At 39.2% G+C, this 17,549-nt stretch overlaps 2 protein-coding genes across 4 annotated transcripts in view; one reads left to right on the top strand and one right to left on the bottom strand.

Annotated features, from left to right (window-relative positions):
• The first annotated feature begins 1,460 nt into the window (after positions 1–1,460).
• On the top strand, positions 1,461–9,107 carry LOC138964016 (uncharacterized). 2 transcript variants are annotated; one of them, XM_070335893.1, is made up of 4 exons: positions 1,461–1,647; positions 3,057–3,419; positions 6,753–6,942; positions 7,291–9,107. In XM_070335893.1, the coding sequence occupies exons 2-4, from the start codon at positions 3,094–3,096 to the stop codon at positions 7,399–7,401; spliced, it is 627 nt and encodes a 208-aa protein (XP_070191994.1). In that variant the 5' UTR covers positions 1,461–1,647; positions 3,057–3,093; the 3' UTR covers positions 7,402–9,107. The 2 variants fall into 2 exon arrangements, with proteins under 2 accessions (XP_070191994.1, XP_070191993.1); XM_070335892.1 differs by having other exon boundaries at positions 1,462–1,647; positions 3,052–3,419.
• A 215-nt stretch (positions 9,108–9,322) lies between these two features.
• Positions 9,323–17,549, bottom strand: part of LOC138964015 (transmembrane protein 43-like) — a 156,426-nt gene continuing 148,199 nt past the window's right edge. For both annotated transcript variants that reach the window (XM_070335891.1, XM_070335890.1), the window contains exons 10-12: positions 16,552–16,653; positions 13,625–13,742; positions 9,323–13,136 (exon numbers count right to left, since the gene is read on the bottom strand). In XM_070335891.1, the coding sequence (XP_070191992.1) occupies positions 12,913–13,136; positions 13,625–13,742; positions 16,552–16,653 (444 nt within the window). In that variant the 3' untranslated portion in view covers positions 9,323–12,912. The remainder of the gene's footprint in view (positions 13,137–13,624; positions 13,743–16,551; positions 16,654–17,549) is intronic.

The following is a 17,549-nucleotide window of genomic DNA, read 5'->3' as shown; positions in this document are numbered from 1 at the left end:
TCCTATCTCTCTCTCTCTATCTCTCTCTCTCTCTCTCTCCCTCCCTCTCTCTCTCTCTCTCTCTCCCTCTCCCTCTCTGTCTCTCTCTCTCTCTCTCTCTCTCTCTCTCTCCCTCTCCCTCTCTGTCTCTCTCTCTCTCCAGGCTCTCTCTCTCTCTGTCTCTGTCTCTCTGTCTCTCTCTCTCGACAAAACTAGCATGGATGGGGGAACACGACACCATTGGATGAAACATGAAGTTGTTGAAGCGCGGCACTAAAAAGCACCTATTAATATAAACTCGACAAAAAGATTAATGCACCAATTTTGGTACCCTAACTACATCTTTCATTCCCGTTTCATTTCATTCAAACTTTTGCCATCAAGGGCACTCATCTCCGCTATCTGGCACACTTTTCGGATCAAAGATGTCTTTGACAGGGGCCACGTGACCGCCGCCCAAATCGACCTGACAAAAATAGTACAGGAACCAATTTTAAAATCATGCAGACGAAAATTCAGTTGGGGGTACCCTTATTTTTGACGACGGTCACGTGACCCCTGTCAAAGAAATCTTTGATCCGAAAAGTGTGCCAGATCGTAGCCAAGTTGAGTGCTTTAATGGCAAAGTAAAGTTTAATAAAACGACTCACGGGAATGAATGCTTTAGTTGGAGTACAAAAAAGTTGCAATAATTATTTTTTTCAAATGTAAAACTGCAAACACGGGAAGCACACTGAGTGAACGTATCATAATGCCAAAGTTAATCCGAATATTTTTGAAACTGATTCAAATCAATTGAAAAAACTTATAAACACCGTGACCGTCGATTCTGTTGTGCGGTGCCAGCCGGTGACAAATGGAAAAAAAGAAAGTAGAAGAATAAGCATTCGTGCTTCTCAATATATCGTTATGGAACGATTTGTTTCAATTCGGAAGACAGTCAAACAACCCGGGCCAAACAAAACATGAAAAGTCTGTCAGTTTTGGAAGTCGGTGCAGTGTATTTCACTCCAGTCTTTCACTGAGTGTCCGTTACTGAGTTGCAGTCTCTGTTCGCCAGCACGGTGACTCGACAGCAGTACTGCACGCATAAACAGAAAAGGAAAACAAATCTAACGAAACAAAGTGGAGAGGCGGGGAGAGTAAAAACGGTTTGCAAACAGCACAAAAACACTACAAAGTAGATCGATCAATAAAAACATTATTTAACCGTGTCAGCACTGAACGCCAGTTAAATGACCAATCAAACACAGTTACACACACACACAAACACGGACATTCCGATTACCGATCAGCGAGTACACACACTCAAAACACCGCAACTATAAAACCCCACCAAACGTGTTACATCCCTCTGCAAACTCTCACCGGGGTGTTACTTCCGTAGCAGACGACATTCAACTGGAAGCGCCTTCTGTCCAATGAAAACACTCGGCGCGTGTGTGGTGTTTATCGTGTCGAGCTCGCGAGCGCGAGGTAGCCGTAGCGACGTTGTAGTCACGTGACCAACTCTGAAGCGAAGAGGCCTCATGAGGACATCGTGTAACTGGGGACAAAACAAAGTGAAGGAATAATTTACAGCCATGCGCTGCCCTTGAAGGCTTCCGTGGAGTCCTGGTAAATTGCCCTGACATCAAAAGGCGCGTGTCTGTCGCCCCCCCTTCTCAGGTAGGTGACAATGTCCCGACGAAAGCCTCTTGTAAGAATGGAATGGAAGGCTTTAGCAGCACTGACATCTTCGGGCCCTCTTGAAAGCTCGCGAAGAATTGTGGTAGCGATAAATGTGCTGGTGGTGTATTATCCAGTATTCGTACGTTCGCAACGGCACGTTTGAGCAGTTTGTTCAGTTTAGGGGAGTGTTTGTTGTCGGATTTATTATACGACTCTTCAAATCGTGTTCAGTTCTCACGTCTTTATCGCCTAACAATCGGGTGAAAGTATAGTCATAATAGTGGTCAGTTGGATTTTCTCAGTTTTAAAGAAATTAATGGACGTCTGAATGGTCAGTGCCGAAATGTGTTGCCACTTATCTGGTGATTGATATGGGCATTGTCGTCAGGCATAGGGTCAAGTGTGGTAATGAAAACACAATGAATGGAATACCCATGGCAGGTGAACATTAATTTTTTAAGGATAGTATTAGTAGGCCTTGGCAGAACATAGAATGTGTTGATCAAAGAAAGCTTCGTTTTATTTGCATTGAAGTGTTATTTTGAATTCACTGCAGTCACTTCATTAGTAGCCTACGCCTTGACCTATACTGCAATCACAATAATGTTGCTGGCATGATTAAATTGAATTCAGATCGTTCGTGTTTTGTGTGACTGACTGACTGACTATTAGGGTTTAACGTCCTCTTAGACCAACTGGTCTATATTGGGACAGGTATTGGTAATACGTTGAAGATATGGTGAGATACTTTGATTCGAACAAGCCCGCTGTGGCTGTCTTCTTCGACACACCAGCATTGGGTTTGTCTCGTCAAAGTATCGAAATACGATCATGATAATTGGAGACGAGAGATGATGCATGTGTGTCTTCGCATTTTCCAAGCCCTGAGACTTTCGCTGTGAACGTGGGATCTTTTTCGTGCGCATGTGTGCACACGGGGGTGTTCGGACACCGAAGAGAGTCTGCACAAAGTTGACTCCGAGAAATAAATCTCTCGCCGAACGAGGGGATCGAACCCACGCTGATAGCGACCAACTGGCTACAAAGCCAGCGCGCTACCAACTGAGCTACGTCCCCGCCCTTGTTTTGTGTGACTGGTGAAGTGAAGATAGAGGAGATATATTAGAGACGAGCAGTAACTGTGATATGCACAATGATGTTATATTTTATGGCAAATTACTTGACATTATAATAATGTTTGGTTTTGTTTGCTATATTTTTACTGTGATGGTATATCTTGCTTGTTTAAAAAAAAATGTATTTGATTGTTTGTTTCTCACATGATCACTGTATACACCAAAGAACAACATATTGTCAGAGTTTCTTAATTGTCATTGTATCTTTTTCTTAGTTGCTTAAAATAATAACATCTGACACAATTTCTAAAACCGTTTTGCACAGTATAGATCAGTCATCCCCCATCACGCACCACCACCAGCAAAGATGACGACACAGACTACCAGCCTGCCCCGCATTACCCCGAAAGCCACCCCCACCCCTCGCTCCATCTCAGCAGGAGGAGGCAAGTACGGGCCCTACCCCCCTGCGTACCTGTCCACCACATGGGACCACATGAAGATCCCCGAGCGGGTCAATCCCATCGCACCCCCGCCGCCCAAGAAGCGGATCAACATGAGCTGGGAGACGACGGACCAGCACTGGCACAACGACAAGCGACGTATCATCATGCAGCAGAGAGAGCACAACAGGTACCACTCGGCGTGGTCCAAGGCTTTCTACGGCTCACCTGCTGACCAGGAGGCGTACAGGTAAGGATGAGGATAAGATTCATATAGTCCTGTGAGGTTACCCTCATGGAAATTCAGGCTGCCTTCTCACTGGGGAAAGCGAGTTGCCATATATACAGTACGGCGCTACCCATCATCAATGGGGGATTCCGTTTGTTCAGTGGATTTCTCTTTCTGGAATTACTTTGTGACATTTCTGTTTTTGTGAACGCAGTTGTTGTTGTTTTGAAGCTGTTTGCAATTTTGTCATTTAAGCTATCTTTGTTAGTTGCTTATGGTTGACTTTAAGCTCATAAGAAACAGATTCGACTCTATTCATATTGCTGCAGTGGGTTGCTGTAAGATGAGCTGTTTTATTTTTATTGAACTATTTTACTCTTTTCTATTCTTTTCAGGGGGGGGGGGGGGGGAGAATAATTAGGGAGAGGCTTGGCTGTTCTTTGCTGCATCTGTTTGTCTGTTTCTGAAGTTTTGGATCTCATACTGATCCTCACCTCACACGACCAACCCCATCATTTACTGTGGACTTTCTGTCAAGACATTGGCCCCTTCCCTGACTGTTGAAGGTTGTGGTCCAAAATCTGTTAACAGAGTTGGATTTTCAGCAGCAAGCATTGAATCTCAGGGTGGTTTTTTTAAAAGAGAAAAAACTGTGACAATATGTTTCTTTCACTACACCCACCAACCAACTAAGTGTGCAGGAAAACCAAAACAAGCTGCACCAGATTTAGAACTGGAAAAATCAATCAGAATAATTTGTACATTAAAATTTTCTGAGGGAACTACGCAGTAGGTTATTTTTTAAACCAAGCTTGGAAATAGGAAACAAGGAAACTAGCATAATTAGGAAAAGAAAACATGCTCACAAATAAGAGACATAATTAAGTGGTGTGTCTACTGTGCCCGATGTAGTGCTTGTTTTACCTTTTTCTTTTGTCCCATTCATGCAGTACCCATGTGCATTCCCCCTCTTCTTTCTTTAGGCACTTGCGCTGAGACTGTTCTCCATCAGCTCTCTCTCTCTCTCTCTCTCTCTCTCTCTCTCTCTCTCTCTCTCTCTCTCTCTCTCACACTCGAGTACTACATACCTGCAAAATATTACAACCGCCCATCAAGCTTTAAACTGGCGCTACTTCTAGCGACACCAAACAGATCAATATTACTTAGACTTGCAACCTTCATCATGAACGCGTTTAAAATACGCAGTGAGTGGGGACAGTGAATATGAGATATTGCACGATCTTGTTTTATGTGTATGCTATTTTTGCTGCTTTCTGTCGATTGCTTAAAAAACAGTAATAAAGTTTTGTCTTTTTTGAAAACGTTAATGCGGCTATGTATCAGAGATGCAACGATTATGCATATAACTGCTTGCAGATTTGCGTGTGAAAGGGCATGTGAAGGGATAGATGGAGTGATGAATAGATGGATGACGGATGAATGGTTGGACAGTCAGACGGTTGATTAGATGGATGGAGGACAGAGGGACACGAGATGGATAGAAGGATGGATGGATGGATGGATGGATGGCTGGATGGATGGATGGATGGATGGATGGACGGAAAGAGGACAGAGAGACATGAGTGAAGTGCGACAGAGACTGGATTTTGTGCTGATGCTTACTGTCCTTTTCCAAACGTTTTGCTGTTGTAAATGCCTGTTTCCACAGTCGTCATGTCGACTGTCATTACGATGATGATGATTTATTTTATTATGATTAATATTACAATGATTATTTTTCATGATGCATGAATGATGAAAATGTGTACACCCCGAATTGAAATGGGCCCAAGGCCCAATCAATAAACCATCCAGACTCCAGACTCCAGACTCTCACACACACACACACACACACGCACACACACACAGCCCTCTCTCTCTCTCTCTCACACCACACACACAGCCCTCTATCTCTCTCTATCTCTCTCTCGCACACACACACATGTACATACACAATCACACACTCTCTCTCTCTCTCTCACACACACACACACACACAGCCCTCTATCTCTCTCTCGCACATGCACACACACACGCATGCACACGCACGCATGCACACACACACACACACACACATGTATGTGCACAATCACACACACACTCTCTCTCTCTCTCTCTCTCTCTCTCTCTCTCTCTCTCTCTCTCTCTCTCTTTATCCCTGTCTCTTGGACTTTATTTATCTTTAAGCCTCCATATCACCTCAGAGCCCAATACGTTTAATTTGTAACCACAATACTGGAGCCCACAGTGCATGATAAGGGCTGAAAGGCAAGCGGATAGCAAACACACTGTCGTTGAAAGCCATTGGCTTATCAGTCAATACCCTCATTATTCTGGGCAGTGTAGTCTTTCTGGTTATAGTCCAGGGAAATCAATTTGACATTAATAGATCAATAAACCCATTCAGAGGAGAAGGCATGTTCTTTTAGGTTTAGAGAAATGTGTTCGCTGCTTTGAACACAGCAGATTGAGGGGTTTAGGACTGCTTTTTATGGGACCTTGTGAAGGCTGAGACTGTCTCATAATGTGAGGCATAAAGACCGATATATTGGCAAACCCTAGTAACGCGCCCTGTCACTTCAGTTTCAGCAAGATTTTGTTCATGCAGGGTCAAACAAAATGGATGTTTCTGGCTTTGCAACATGCAATGTTTGTTTCAGACTATATTAGACTAAGACCAGTATATTGCCCATGAAAAGTTAATTGTAAGTTAAATGAGTTTCAACAATTACAAGGAATCAATAATTATTCAGTATGTAAACTACTTGTGAGGTACTGACTCCCACCATGGGATGCCTACTTTCCTTGACTTATCTTTGCAAGATTTTACAAATGACAGAAAAAAACACGGAATTCATGGTGAAGGGTTGTCACTTCACAGGAAAGAAATCTACCAGTAGATATTTTTGCATAAAATATGCAGAGGCCTTGTTCATTTAAAAAAATCTTTTTTCATGGTGTGTGTGCGTGTGGGTGTGTGTGTGTGTGGTAGTTGGTGTGCTCGATTGTCCTTTCTATGTCTCTGCATTTAATTGAGACTGCATGTATACAGGTTAACTTTTTGCACCCAGACTAGCTATTGGCATTACTGTTTTGTTGTATTATGCTGAAATCACATTTCATTTTTTTTTTATCCGATTTCCTCATGATAATTTATAAGCTAGCTTTCTTGCGATGGTATTGTTAGATATCAGTTCTGCTTCATATACTTTTTTACAGCTTCATTTATTCTCCCAGATGTCCAGAGACTGATACTCACGGTTTAATGTCTATATTACATTTTTAGAGACTAGCTTTCATCCCCGAGTTTCTTAGATCAGTCATACAAGGTTCTCTTTCTTTGTGTGCTGGCAGGCGTCACTTTAGACAGACGTTAAAACAACAGATGGCGGACCAGGACCAGCACAAACAACAGAACCTGAAGGACAAGGTCAGGGAGAGTGAGACCGCTGTGGAGTACGACCGACAGTGCCGATCTCAAGACTTCAACTCATTTGTTAAAAAGTACACCTACCTCAAGCAGTTTCGAGATGACAACAAAAATGTGAGCCTACATTAGTTTGATAGTAGGGATGTTGTTTTCTTTCAATACAGCTATAACCTTTTAAGGGTTTTTTCTTCTTTCTTCAAATTTGAGTGTATCCTTATGATGTGTTTGTGTGTGTTTTTGACTTAAGGGTTTGTGTGTGTGTGCATGTTGCTGTTGGTCGGTCAGTGTGTGTGTGTGATGTATATATGTGTTTGTGCATTTTTTGCTTATAATGAACAGTTATAAAGCATCTCTCCCCACCTATTTTTCTTAGCTAGGATCTAAATACTGCATGTACATCTGTGCAATATTCAATCATGAGACATATTCAACATTCTCAAAATCAATTGTATTTTCTTGCAGTACATGGAAGATAAGTGGCAGCAGAGACGGGTAGACCGGCACGAAGAAAACAAAACGGATCGTGAAGTCCTTCGATTCAACCCTATCAACTGGAGTGGAACACTGAAGTAGTCAACCCAGTATTAATACCTTGTGATTCTTGTTAAAGTATATAAACATGAAAAAAATTAAATGTACAGTGTAATGTAAGTCAAAAGTTAATTTTAAAAGGCACACCTGACCAACTTGGAGATTTTGAAGTAGCATAATTGATGGTTTTTGACTGCTAACTGATTTTTATTATCATTCTCAGCAAACACATTTTAATTTAACATGCAACTTCAAAAAAGTCCCTTTATGATAAATTATGAGGAATATACATGAAAAAAATGAACTCTACAGTATTATGTAATTCCAGTTCTATGATCAGTTACAAAATGATCAATTCATGTGCCAGATTAAGTTCTTTTGAACATTGGCAAACAATTTTATAGTTCCTTTGAACCTTAGCAAACAATGTTATTCTGTTTCTTTGCATCGTGGCAAACAATTTGCCCTAGCCAGGCAGGGCGTTAAATTGTCATCACAGCAATTAAGCAACCAGTATTATTATGTTATGTTTGTCTGTCTCAAGTTAATTAATTATGTTATGTGTGATAGAAGTTAGAGCACTGGACTTGTGATCGAAAGGTCGCTGGTTCGAATCCGGGCCGGGACGGACATGGGTCAACTTTATGTGCAGACCCAGAGACGGTATAATCCATCTCCCACCCCCGTGTCACCACAGTGGTACGTAAAAGACCTCGGTCATTCTGCCATAAGTGCAGATGGCTGATACCATCTAAACACGCATACACTTGTGTATCTCATCTAAAGTCGGGTTAAAACCCGAGAACATGCCCCTAATGGCTTTGCCGTGAGGGCGTAAAACTTGAATTTTTCTCAGAAGTTAGAGGGGGTTGAGCTTTTAGCTCCATTTTTTTGCTAATCTGTGTCTGCAAGTATAACTGTGACAGTATGGAAGACATTGTCAGTGTTAATGAATGGATGTTGTTTGCATGGAGATTCCTATACATGGTAGAATTTTGTTTTCAGCTTTATTCACTTGCACATTGTAACCACAGATTTAATACCCTGACATGCCATAGTTATAGATTCCCCCTTTTGTGTGTTTTCAACAAAAGTGCCGCTAACTGCAGAGTTGCTCAAGAATGTTTTTATAGAGGTATTTTGCAGACTGTCTGCGCTGTAAATAATGACTCCCGCCTTTGCTACTATAACAGCTGAATTATGATTTTGAATCCACATATACCCCCCACCCCATCCCCCTTTTTTGAGCGCTTTAACTTGTGTGCTTTTGCAAAATGCATTATTCATTATTTTTTTCTCTAAAACTGTGATATTAAGTTTCTGTTATCCGTGCTGATAATTCAGAAGCTTTTAAAAAAAATTGAGCAGTGTTTGAGCTGTTTTTCTGTGATCTTCAGGGTAATGAAACAGTACCGTTTGTTTTGTGGTGCGCTTTTTTGCTTCTTTTTTGAGAGAGAACACAGAATGTGCATTTCATATTTGTAGAAGGTCTGTGTTTTCTCTCACTGTTACTGCATTCTCCATAAACCTTAATTCTTTTTCCAGTTTCATCTCAATTACCCCATTAATTTAATGATTGTTGTCATTTTAAAAGTTTGTGTTTCTAATGCCAAAGTTCTGACCTGCTTGAAATGTGTCGTCTAAAGGCACCAGACAGTAGATAGGCAGATAGTTGATGTTTTGTGTGGAAATGCTCAGAATATTGTTCTGTTGGTGTTAAGAAGTTATTAAACAAAAATCAAATCAGATCTGGAGTGTGTTTGCATGTGGCTCAGCTTGCACCCTGTGGATAGACTTACTTTGGGACGCATGTGATAAGTGGGGGGATGGGGGGAGGGGTATGTGTGGGGGTTGGTTTGGGTCTTAACTGTCCTAGATCCCTGCTATATTCCTTATGTGCATCTTTGAGACTGTGTGGGTGCATTAATTTGTAAAAACCAAACCAAGAAACAACACAAGTGAATTGAGGTCACTCATGTTTATTTTGCTTCATAACAGCTAGTTCCATACTGAGTCCACTTAAGTTAGCAACAATTAACAACAAAACTTACTGACTGCATGAATAAGAAACTGAGAAATATTTCATTGATCTATGATAGCCAGTTTCTATGTGTAGTCTTAAGACATTAAACAGTTCAATTTGCTCATACAACAATTAATAGTCACAAACTTGAAGTGAAAGCATTAAAGCAACAAAGAATTAAAGTGTAAAAAGCTTTTCATACTGAAAACTACTTCTACAAGAGAAAATAAACAAACACACATAGAAAACTATAGCAACAATAATTGTTGTATATACACACAAAAAAAGCTATTTGTAAAGCAATGCTGGTGAAGATTGTTTAGTAATTTCCAAAAGTTTAGTAAAGGCACACTTTGTGTCAGGAAACTCTCACACAATGAACAAACAAAATGTGTCTTCAAATACTTACACACAATCATACTGAAAATCGGCAAAATAAAGTGAACATATATTTGTGTAAATTAACACCAACCAGCTAATCTGAACAATAATATTTTGGTGAGAATCAGTAAACAGGCTTAGCAGAAAACAAATAATTTGGGTGGGCCTCGCAAATCCACAATTAGATCAGCTTGTCATGGAACATCACTGTGACATTTTGAAAGAATCCTACAGATCAGAGACATCAGGTTCATATGGCAAAACAGATTTTTTAGGAAGTCTTTTCTGTAAATGTAATATTGGTGGAGAGGAAAAAACCGTGAAAAACTGTTGGACATCATGCAGATATGAAGTTTGGCTACAATCTCAAAGAAAGTAAATAAATTAAGAAGCAAAAACGGATTATACCATCAAGTAATTTTTTTCTTCATGAGAGGGTTTATCTCATCTTTTGTATCAGATGTTTGATTTAAAAAAAAGTCTTTCTCCAATGTTAAAGTTGGATTTCAAAACAACCTTTTTCAATGTTTTGTAATAGGTCCCCTTTAATCCTGTAACTGCCAACTTCAAAAATAGATTGAGCACATTTAACCTGTGATCAGTTGAGGATCACATATATGAATTCCTCTGATATTTGATGATATATAACAAAACTGCCAGTGGTCTGATTATATGTAACAGCTGAAACACTCAGTGTAAAATTGAGAGGCATGATATCATTATATTGTTTCTGAGTGGGTGATGAAGTCAAGACATGACAAGGACAAATTGATTTTTGTACATCTCAAAAACCCTGTTGATTGCACAATTAAGTTCAATACTTCTAAAATTATACATTGCACACAAATATCACAGACATCACATGTATGGGTGACTTTTATTATACAGTAACATATTCACTTTTTTCAAACTATTCTATCTGCTTCTTGTCTTTGGCAAAAGCAGATACATGTAGCGGCAAACTGCTCTCACCCAGGAAATGACTGCATATATATTTCTGCCAGCTAGGCTGTAGTCAATTGTATCAAATAAAGTCAATGGCATGAATTCAAATGCTTAAGGGAACAAATCTGGAATGAACTTCCATCATGTAACACTGACGGTTTAACTAATGTTAATCGGCAACAGCTTTCCGAAATACAGTAAGAATACCACGGCTCTTCCACAAAATTAACAACAATTGCTAAAGAAAGCCTCAAATATCTAGCCATTATTGCAGTATGCTTTTGCAATTAAAACGCTTGCTTTTGAGGCTTTCTTTAGCAATTGTTGTTAATTTAATTTAACCCTATTTGGACTACATTGCCTCACATTAAATACAAACAAACAATGCACTCAATGACATATGCGGTCAACAAACGTGCCTGTAACCGGCAAGCAACAGTAACAGCCTCGGCACTGAAAATGGATCGGGTAGAATATAGTGGATAGTAGCAAGATTTTCGAAAGGAGCAGAGTAACCATAACATTCTGGTACTAGGCCCTGAGAGACGCAGTTAATCTGAGGCAGAGGCTGCCTAAAGCAAGGATGAAACAGGTATCTAGTCATTTATTTTGATTTTTCATTTTTGGTGCATGAGAGTAAGCATTTTCTGCTGTTTGATTAAACTTCATAGTTACAAAATATATATGCAATTCAAACATCCTTATTTTTTAAACAGCACTGCTGAAGAGCATGCATCCAAAAGGAAAAAGCCCACCACAGATAACTAAGGCCTTCTGCCTGTATATTTTTCATATCTTTATACTAATACTAACTGCATGTGAAAGTCATGAATGAAAACTGAAGCTAAGAGAATTGTCCTACAATCAATGGCAATGGAAAAGTTCCCAGCATGATTAAGGTCCTGTCTTAATCGAGCATTGGCAGCAACGTACATGTATGTGAAATTATTTATGAAACCCTGTGACAAAAGTTCAACACTAAGATCATGGCGCGTCAATAGCTTTAAATATTACTGTACATCATTGTATTATTTAGTCTCACTTTTTACACAGCTTATGAAAAGTGCTAGAACCATGCCATCAACAATAGATGTATCAAAGCATTATCACCCTCAGAAAATAAGAATTATTCAAGCAATGAAACTAGATGACGATGAAATGGAAGCATGGCTTTGAAGTTCATTCAAAGATAAATTAGGTATCAATCTAGATTCCCTTGGTAACTGTTTTGGTAGGGCACATCCACCATAAATGATTAGGACCATTAGATTGAACACATTTACATAAAATACCATCTAAACTGTCAATATTCTGACACTTGTACATACATACACAATCATATTGAAAAAAATACTACATATGTACTTACAATTGAAAACATGTGAAAAAAGGAACAATTACCGTAGTAAAGGTAGCCCAAAATTGCAACAAAGCAAAAAGTTAACCTCAGAGATTAATCAACAAGGAACTAATTCTCACATTCAGAGGGTTTTTTTAATTATCGTGCATGCACACAACAAAGAATACCTAAGAACTGTCCATGTCACGTCATATAAAAGTAACAAATCTACTGATAAGACGAGAAAACCTCTATAATTGATATTTCAAATACAGATGGATTTCTTCATTCCTTCAGTTGTAATTAATAAACAAGGCAGCGCATTGCAACTTCATCACAGATACAAAAAGCCAAAAACTAGCGATTTATTCAAGAGTTACTTCCCTTTGACCACCCAGGCATGTTGCCCCTTTTTCATTAAACCCTTCCAAAACTTTCAAACATAGTAGGGTCTTCTTCATGCACTGTGTATTTGTTTTTTAATTAAGGTATTTTGGTATTATATTAACCTTGTTTAAATTTGGTTTTAACTGCACTTTTACTGTGCAATATTGTTCAATAAATTTCAATGATCAATAAAGCTGAGATTCCTACTTTGCAGGCATATTAAATTTCAAGTCAATCCAAACGTACATGTACTGTGAAGGACAGAAGCATCAAGAAAACAAATTTAATTTTTTAAACACAAAAATGCTGGGCTCTCTCTTAGGTTCAAACACCATTATAATATATAATGACCAAAATTAACAGAGATGAAGACAAATTAAACTATTGCAAGCAAAACCAAAATCTCCTCACCCACTAAAAAGGCACAACACACTCCACACACCACACGTACACTCCCTGATACCAAAATCCTTGCAAACTACACGTGTCTGTGCCGTGAACTGGAAGAAGACCAAAAAAGACTGCGTAGTTTGGTGAACAAGAACGGCGTGACGGACATCACCAGTATACTGATGCCTAGCCAGGGACGATATCGGATCCATCCAAGCGCGATGATTGTCAGAGATAGCGAGATGGAAAACGCAGCATTCAAAGCTCCCATTCCCATAGCCACAAGTTCTCGCACAACAGGGATCCAGTCCACTGGAAAAGAGAGACAAAAAGTGTAAGTAACTTGTCAACCTTCTGATAGACAAATGTAGGTACCCTGTAATAAGTAATAAGCAGGTACCCTGTAGTAATTCTAGATGTAGGTACCCTGTAGTAATTCTAGATGTAGGTACCCTGTAGTAATTCTAGATGTGAAGTGCTCCACAAAATATTGTAGACCAGAAGAAAACACAAATAAAATGAGAAACAACTTTCAAAACACTCTGGAATTTGCAACAAAGTTAACAGCAAGGATGGGAAAGCTACTACTTCATCACATTTAACAACCAACCATCCAAAACATGGTCCATACATTTTTTTTGTTATCGCACAAGAAGAAGAATGTCTCAGATATCTAAAAAAAAAAACACACACACACAAAGAAACAATGGATTTTATGTTGCATGCAATGTTCCAACAGTCATGTATGTGTGCACACGGGCACACATATACACTCACACGCATACGCACAGACAACCCACCTAGCGTTGTGACAATACTGGTGAGGCAGCCAAAGGCAATGAACATCAGAAACCAGCCACCAAACCTTATTCCCCACGTCATGAAAGTGTTCCGATTGTGGGCCTTGGCAAACATCTCCTACAAAAAGTAAATCACATGAATGAACATTGAAACTCCTCAAAGAAACACCGTAAACGAAAAGGTTACAATACATGCAATTAATGAAAACAATATAAATATAAATTACTTTAAAAAACATTAAAAAAAACAGTGTTATACCTTTAAAAAAAAAAAGGGAAAAAAATCCTTTGGTTCAAGATGTCAATAAGTCACTGAATACCGCACAACTGTCCCCCTTGAAAATAGGAACATAATGTATTGTGTATTTGAGAGAGGAAATACGGAAGGGGGGATTAGCAGCTACAGAAATGTGGAGTCAGTCAGTCAGTCAGTCAGTCAGTCAGTCAGTCAGTCAGTCAGTCAGTCAGTCAGTCAGTCAGTCTCTCTCTCTCTCTCTCTCTCTCTCTCTCTCTCTCTCTCTCTCTCTCTCTCTCTTTTTTTGGATGATTTACGACTTTTGCGCACATTTCGAGCAGACGAAAACACAACATGGCGGCTCTCGCTCCTCCAACTACATGTATCGCGAGACACAAAAAAACGAAATCTCGCGCGAGCGAGATCCTGATACATCCGGTGTTTCAGGGGCTGTCAGGGACCCTGACATATCAGGGGCTGTATTTCTTGATTTTAAGAAAGCTTTTGATCTTGTAGATCACACATTACTTTTACATAAACTCGCATTGTACGTGAACAATCCCGCAACGTGTTCATTCTTTAAATCATATCTTGTCAACAGAACACAGTATGTTTCTATAAACGGTAAAACATCTCCCAAAGGATGTTTAAAGAGTGGAGTCCCCCAGGGGTCAGTTTTAGGGCCTATTTTGTTTTGTGTATTCATTAATGACCTCCCCCTTCATATATCTAATTCCAAAGTTAAAACAGAATTTTTTGCAGATGATTCGACGCTTCACACAAGCTGTAGGACTGTTCAAGAAATTGAAATTTCCTTACAGTCTAGTCTGAATGAAGTCAACAGTTGGTGTAACCAGAATTTTATGATAGTGCACCCAGGAAAGACAAAAAGCATGATTATTACAACAAGACAAAAACACCAGTCACGACTTCTTAAGTTAAATCTTTCTCTGGAATCACAACCTGTTCTCCCGCAGTGGGGCACTGCGGTTATGAAATTAAAGGCCCCTTCTGTTTTTGGAACCGCAGGAGCTTTCTAGTTTGCTGTTAGGTAGATTTTTGGTTCCTCTTTCCTGTCATGCTCTCTTTTTCTTCATGAATTCTTTTCTTTTTTCTGCCTTCTTGCTCATTCACCTGTGTTTTTTCCAAAAATCTCTTCTCTTGCCGCTTGTCTCGCGATTCATGTATAGTTTAATCTGTTAGTGTTCTGATGTAAGTCCAGCAGTAGATAGGTTAAGCCTATTTTAACATACTGGAAACTGGTAATCTTCCAGTAGGTATTAATTTAGTTTTACTAAAGCCTGCTGGGACACAAGTAATGGGTTAGTGCATTTGTAAACAGGAATCGCTTGACAAGTGGCCCCCTTCATCCCCCCCCTTCCTCGTCCTGATATGGCTCTGCGTAGTCGGCTGGACGTTAAGCAACAAATAAACAAACAAATAAACAAACCTGTTCAGCAGGTAACGGAACATCGTGTTTTGGGTGTGATAGTCGATCAAGAATTAAAATGGCAATCTCATGTACATTATATTTGTCAAAAAGTATCCAAGAATTTGTTTCTGCTATCAAAGTTAAAGCAATATGTTGATATCGCAACACTAAAACTATTTTATCATGCCCACATCTTATCCCATATTAATTACGCATCAACTCTTTGGGATGGCGTCTCTGATATTCACATGAAAAAGTTAAACTCTCTACATCGTCGGGCAGCTAAAATCATGCTAAATGGTCCACAATTATCAGCTGATTTGAAGTTAAAGAATCTAAACTACCTGCCGCTAGTTAAACAGTTACAGTTTAATAAGTCTGTAATGATGTATAAAGTATATCATGGCGAAGTGCCCATCTATATTCAGGACCTATTTCACAGAGTCACCGAAAGGTACGGGTCTATCAATTTTCTACCACCAATACCCAGGATTGATTTGTTCAAAACTAGTCAAGCCTTCTCTGGCGCTATGGTGTGGAACTCCATTCCGTCTGTAATAAGATCATTAACCTCACTAAAGAGTTTTAAACAAGCTCTGCATAATCATCTTATGTCTACCTAGATACTAGTCTTAACACGTGCAAGTAGCTGCCAACAATTGGCAAAGCTTTATGAATTACACAAATATGTTCTTTATTATATGTATCATGTGGAATTTATGTTGCGATTTTCCATCATCATCATCAACATCATCAACATCATCATCATCATCATCACTTGATCATCATCATCATCATCATCATCATCATCATCATCATCATCATCATCATCTTCATCTTCATCATCATCATTTACACCATATAATCATTATTAGCATTAGTGTAAACGTTGGTATCGTGTGAATTTTACCGTCGATCACTTTACATGTGTAACCTCAATTAACATGTTGCATGTTTCGCTTTCGATTTGTATGTTGCTTACTTTGTCATTTTGTTGTTTATGTTTATTTGCTTACTTGTCGATTGTTTGCTGATTCGTTCGTTTACTTTGTTTATTTGTCATGTTGCTTTACTTGTTTATCATTTATTAGACATTTGTATTAGAAGTAAGGACCGGTTGTAAGAAAAGGCGTAGCCTTAAACCTCTATCCTTGAAAAATAAAGTTCCATCATCATCATCATCATCTCTCTCTCTCTCTCTCTTTCTCTCTCACACCTACCCACCAGAACACACTCAGGCACACACTCACACCACAGTACCTTGCCACTAATAAGTTCAGTGTGTAATATCTCCAGATCATCGCCAGCCTCTGTCTGGTACGCCTCCAGATGGCTTCCCTGCTGCCGTGCAACAATGCTCACCTGTCACAAGGATTGTGGAGATAATACACAAGTCATATAGAATCAATATCTACATTTAATAATAATAATAATGCAAACTTTTATAGCGCTATTCTAGAAAAATGTCTACTCTTAGCGCTTTACAATACATACATCGACCAAGCATACTATACACGCACAGGCAAAGAAACCGACCAAACATAACCAACAAACTATACATGCACAGGCAAAGAAAACGACCAAACATACAATACACGCACAGGCAAAGATAACGACCAAACATAAACAAACATACTATGACCAATCATAACCAACATACTATACGCGCGCAGGCAAAGAGAACAATCAGCACATGTAATAATTACTGACAACTAATGATGCAGGCATACAATGACAATCCAATACACAGCCTAGGCACAAGAACCACATAAGGCTACTGTATAAAAACGTGTCAAAATCTGTCCGATTCTTTCTGTCTGTGTATCCGTCTGTTTGTTCGTTCATTTATTGAAAAAAGAATGTGCACCCCCTACGATAAAAAAAAAAATGAAGGATGATAAATCCTCTTGAAAGATCAATAATCACTTCAGAACACTTTTCACCATCAAATTTGTTTTCCAATTGAGATACGCTAAGATAAGAAAACGTTAATGTCCATTTTCATTATGCATCAACATGGACATTTTCCTTTTGTCACCAGTTATTGCATCACTTAGGGAATGAACACATAGACACTGATCAAAAGGCATAATCATTAATGAAAACATCAATGAAATGAACCATTACATAAAAATAATTTGAAAAAATATGGAAACATGAAAAAAAATGCATCTTTAGATCTGTGCATTAGACGGGCGCTGTGGCGGGGTGGTAAGACGTCGGCCTCTTAATCGGAAGGTCGAGGGTTCGAATCCCGG

Source organism: Littorina saxatilis, linkage group LG4 (assembly GCF_037325665.1).
Source record: "Littorina saxatilis isolate snail1 linkage group LG4, US_GU_Lsax_2.0, whole genome shotgun sequence".
NCBI classification, from domain to species: Eukaryota; Metazoa; Mollusca; class Gastropoda; order Littorinimorpha; family Littorinidae; genus Littorina; species Littorina saxatilis.
Note: the sequence above shows the minus strand (reverse complement) of the source record. Positions and strands in the feature narration are given on the sequence as shown.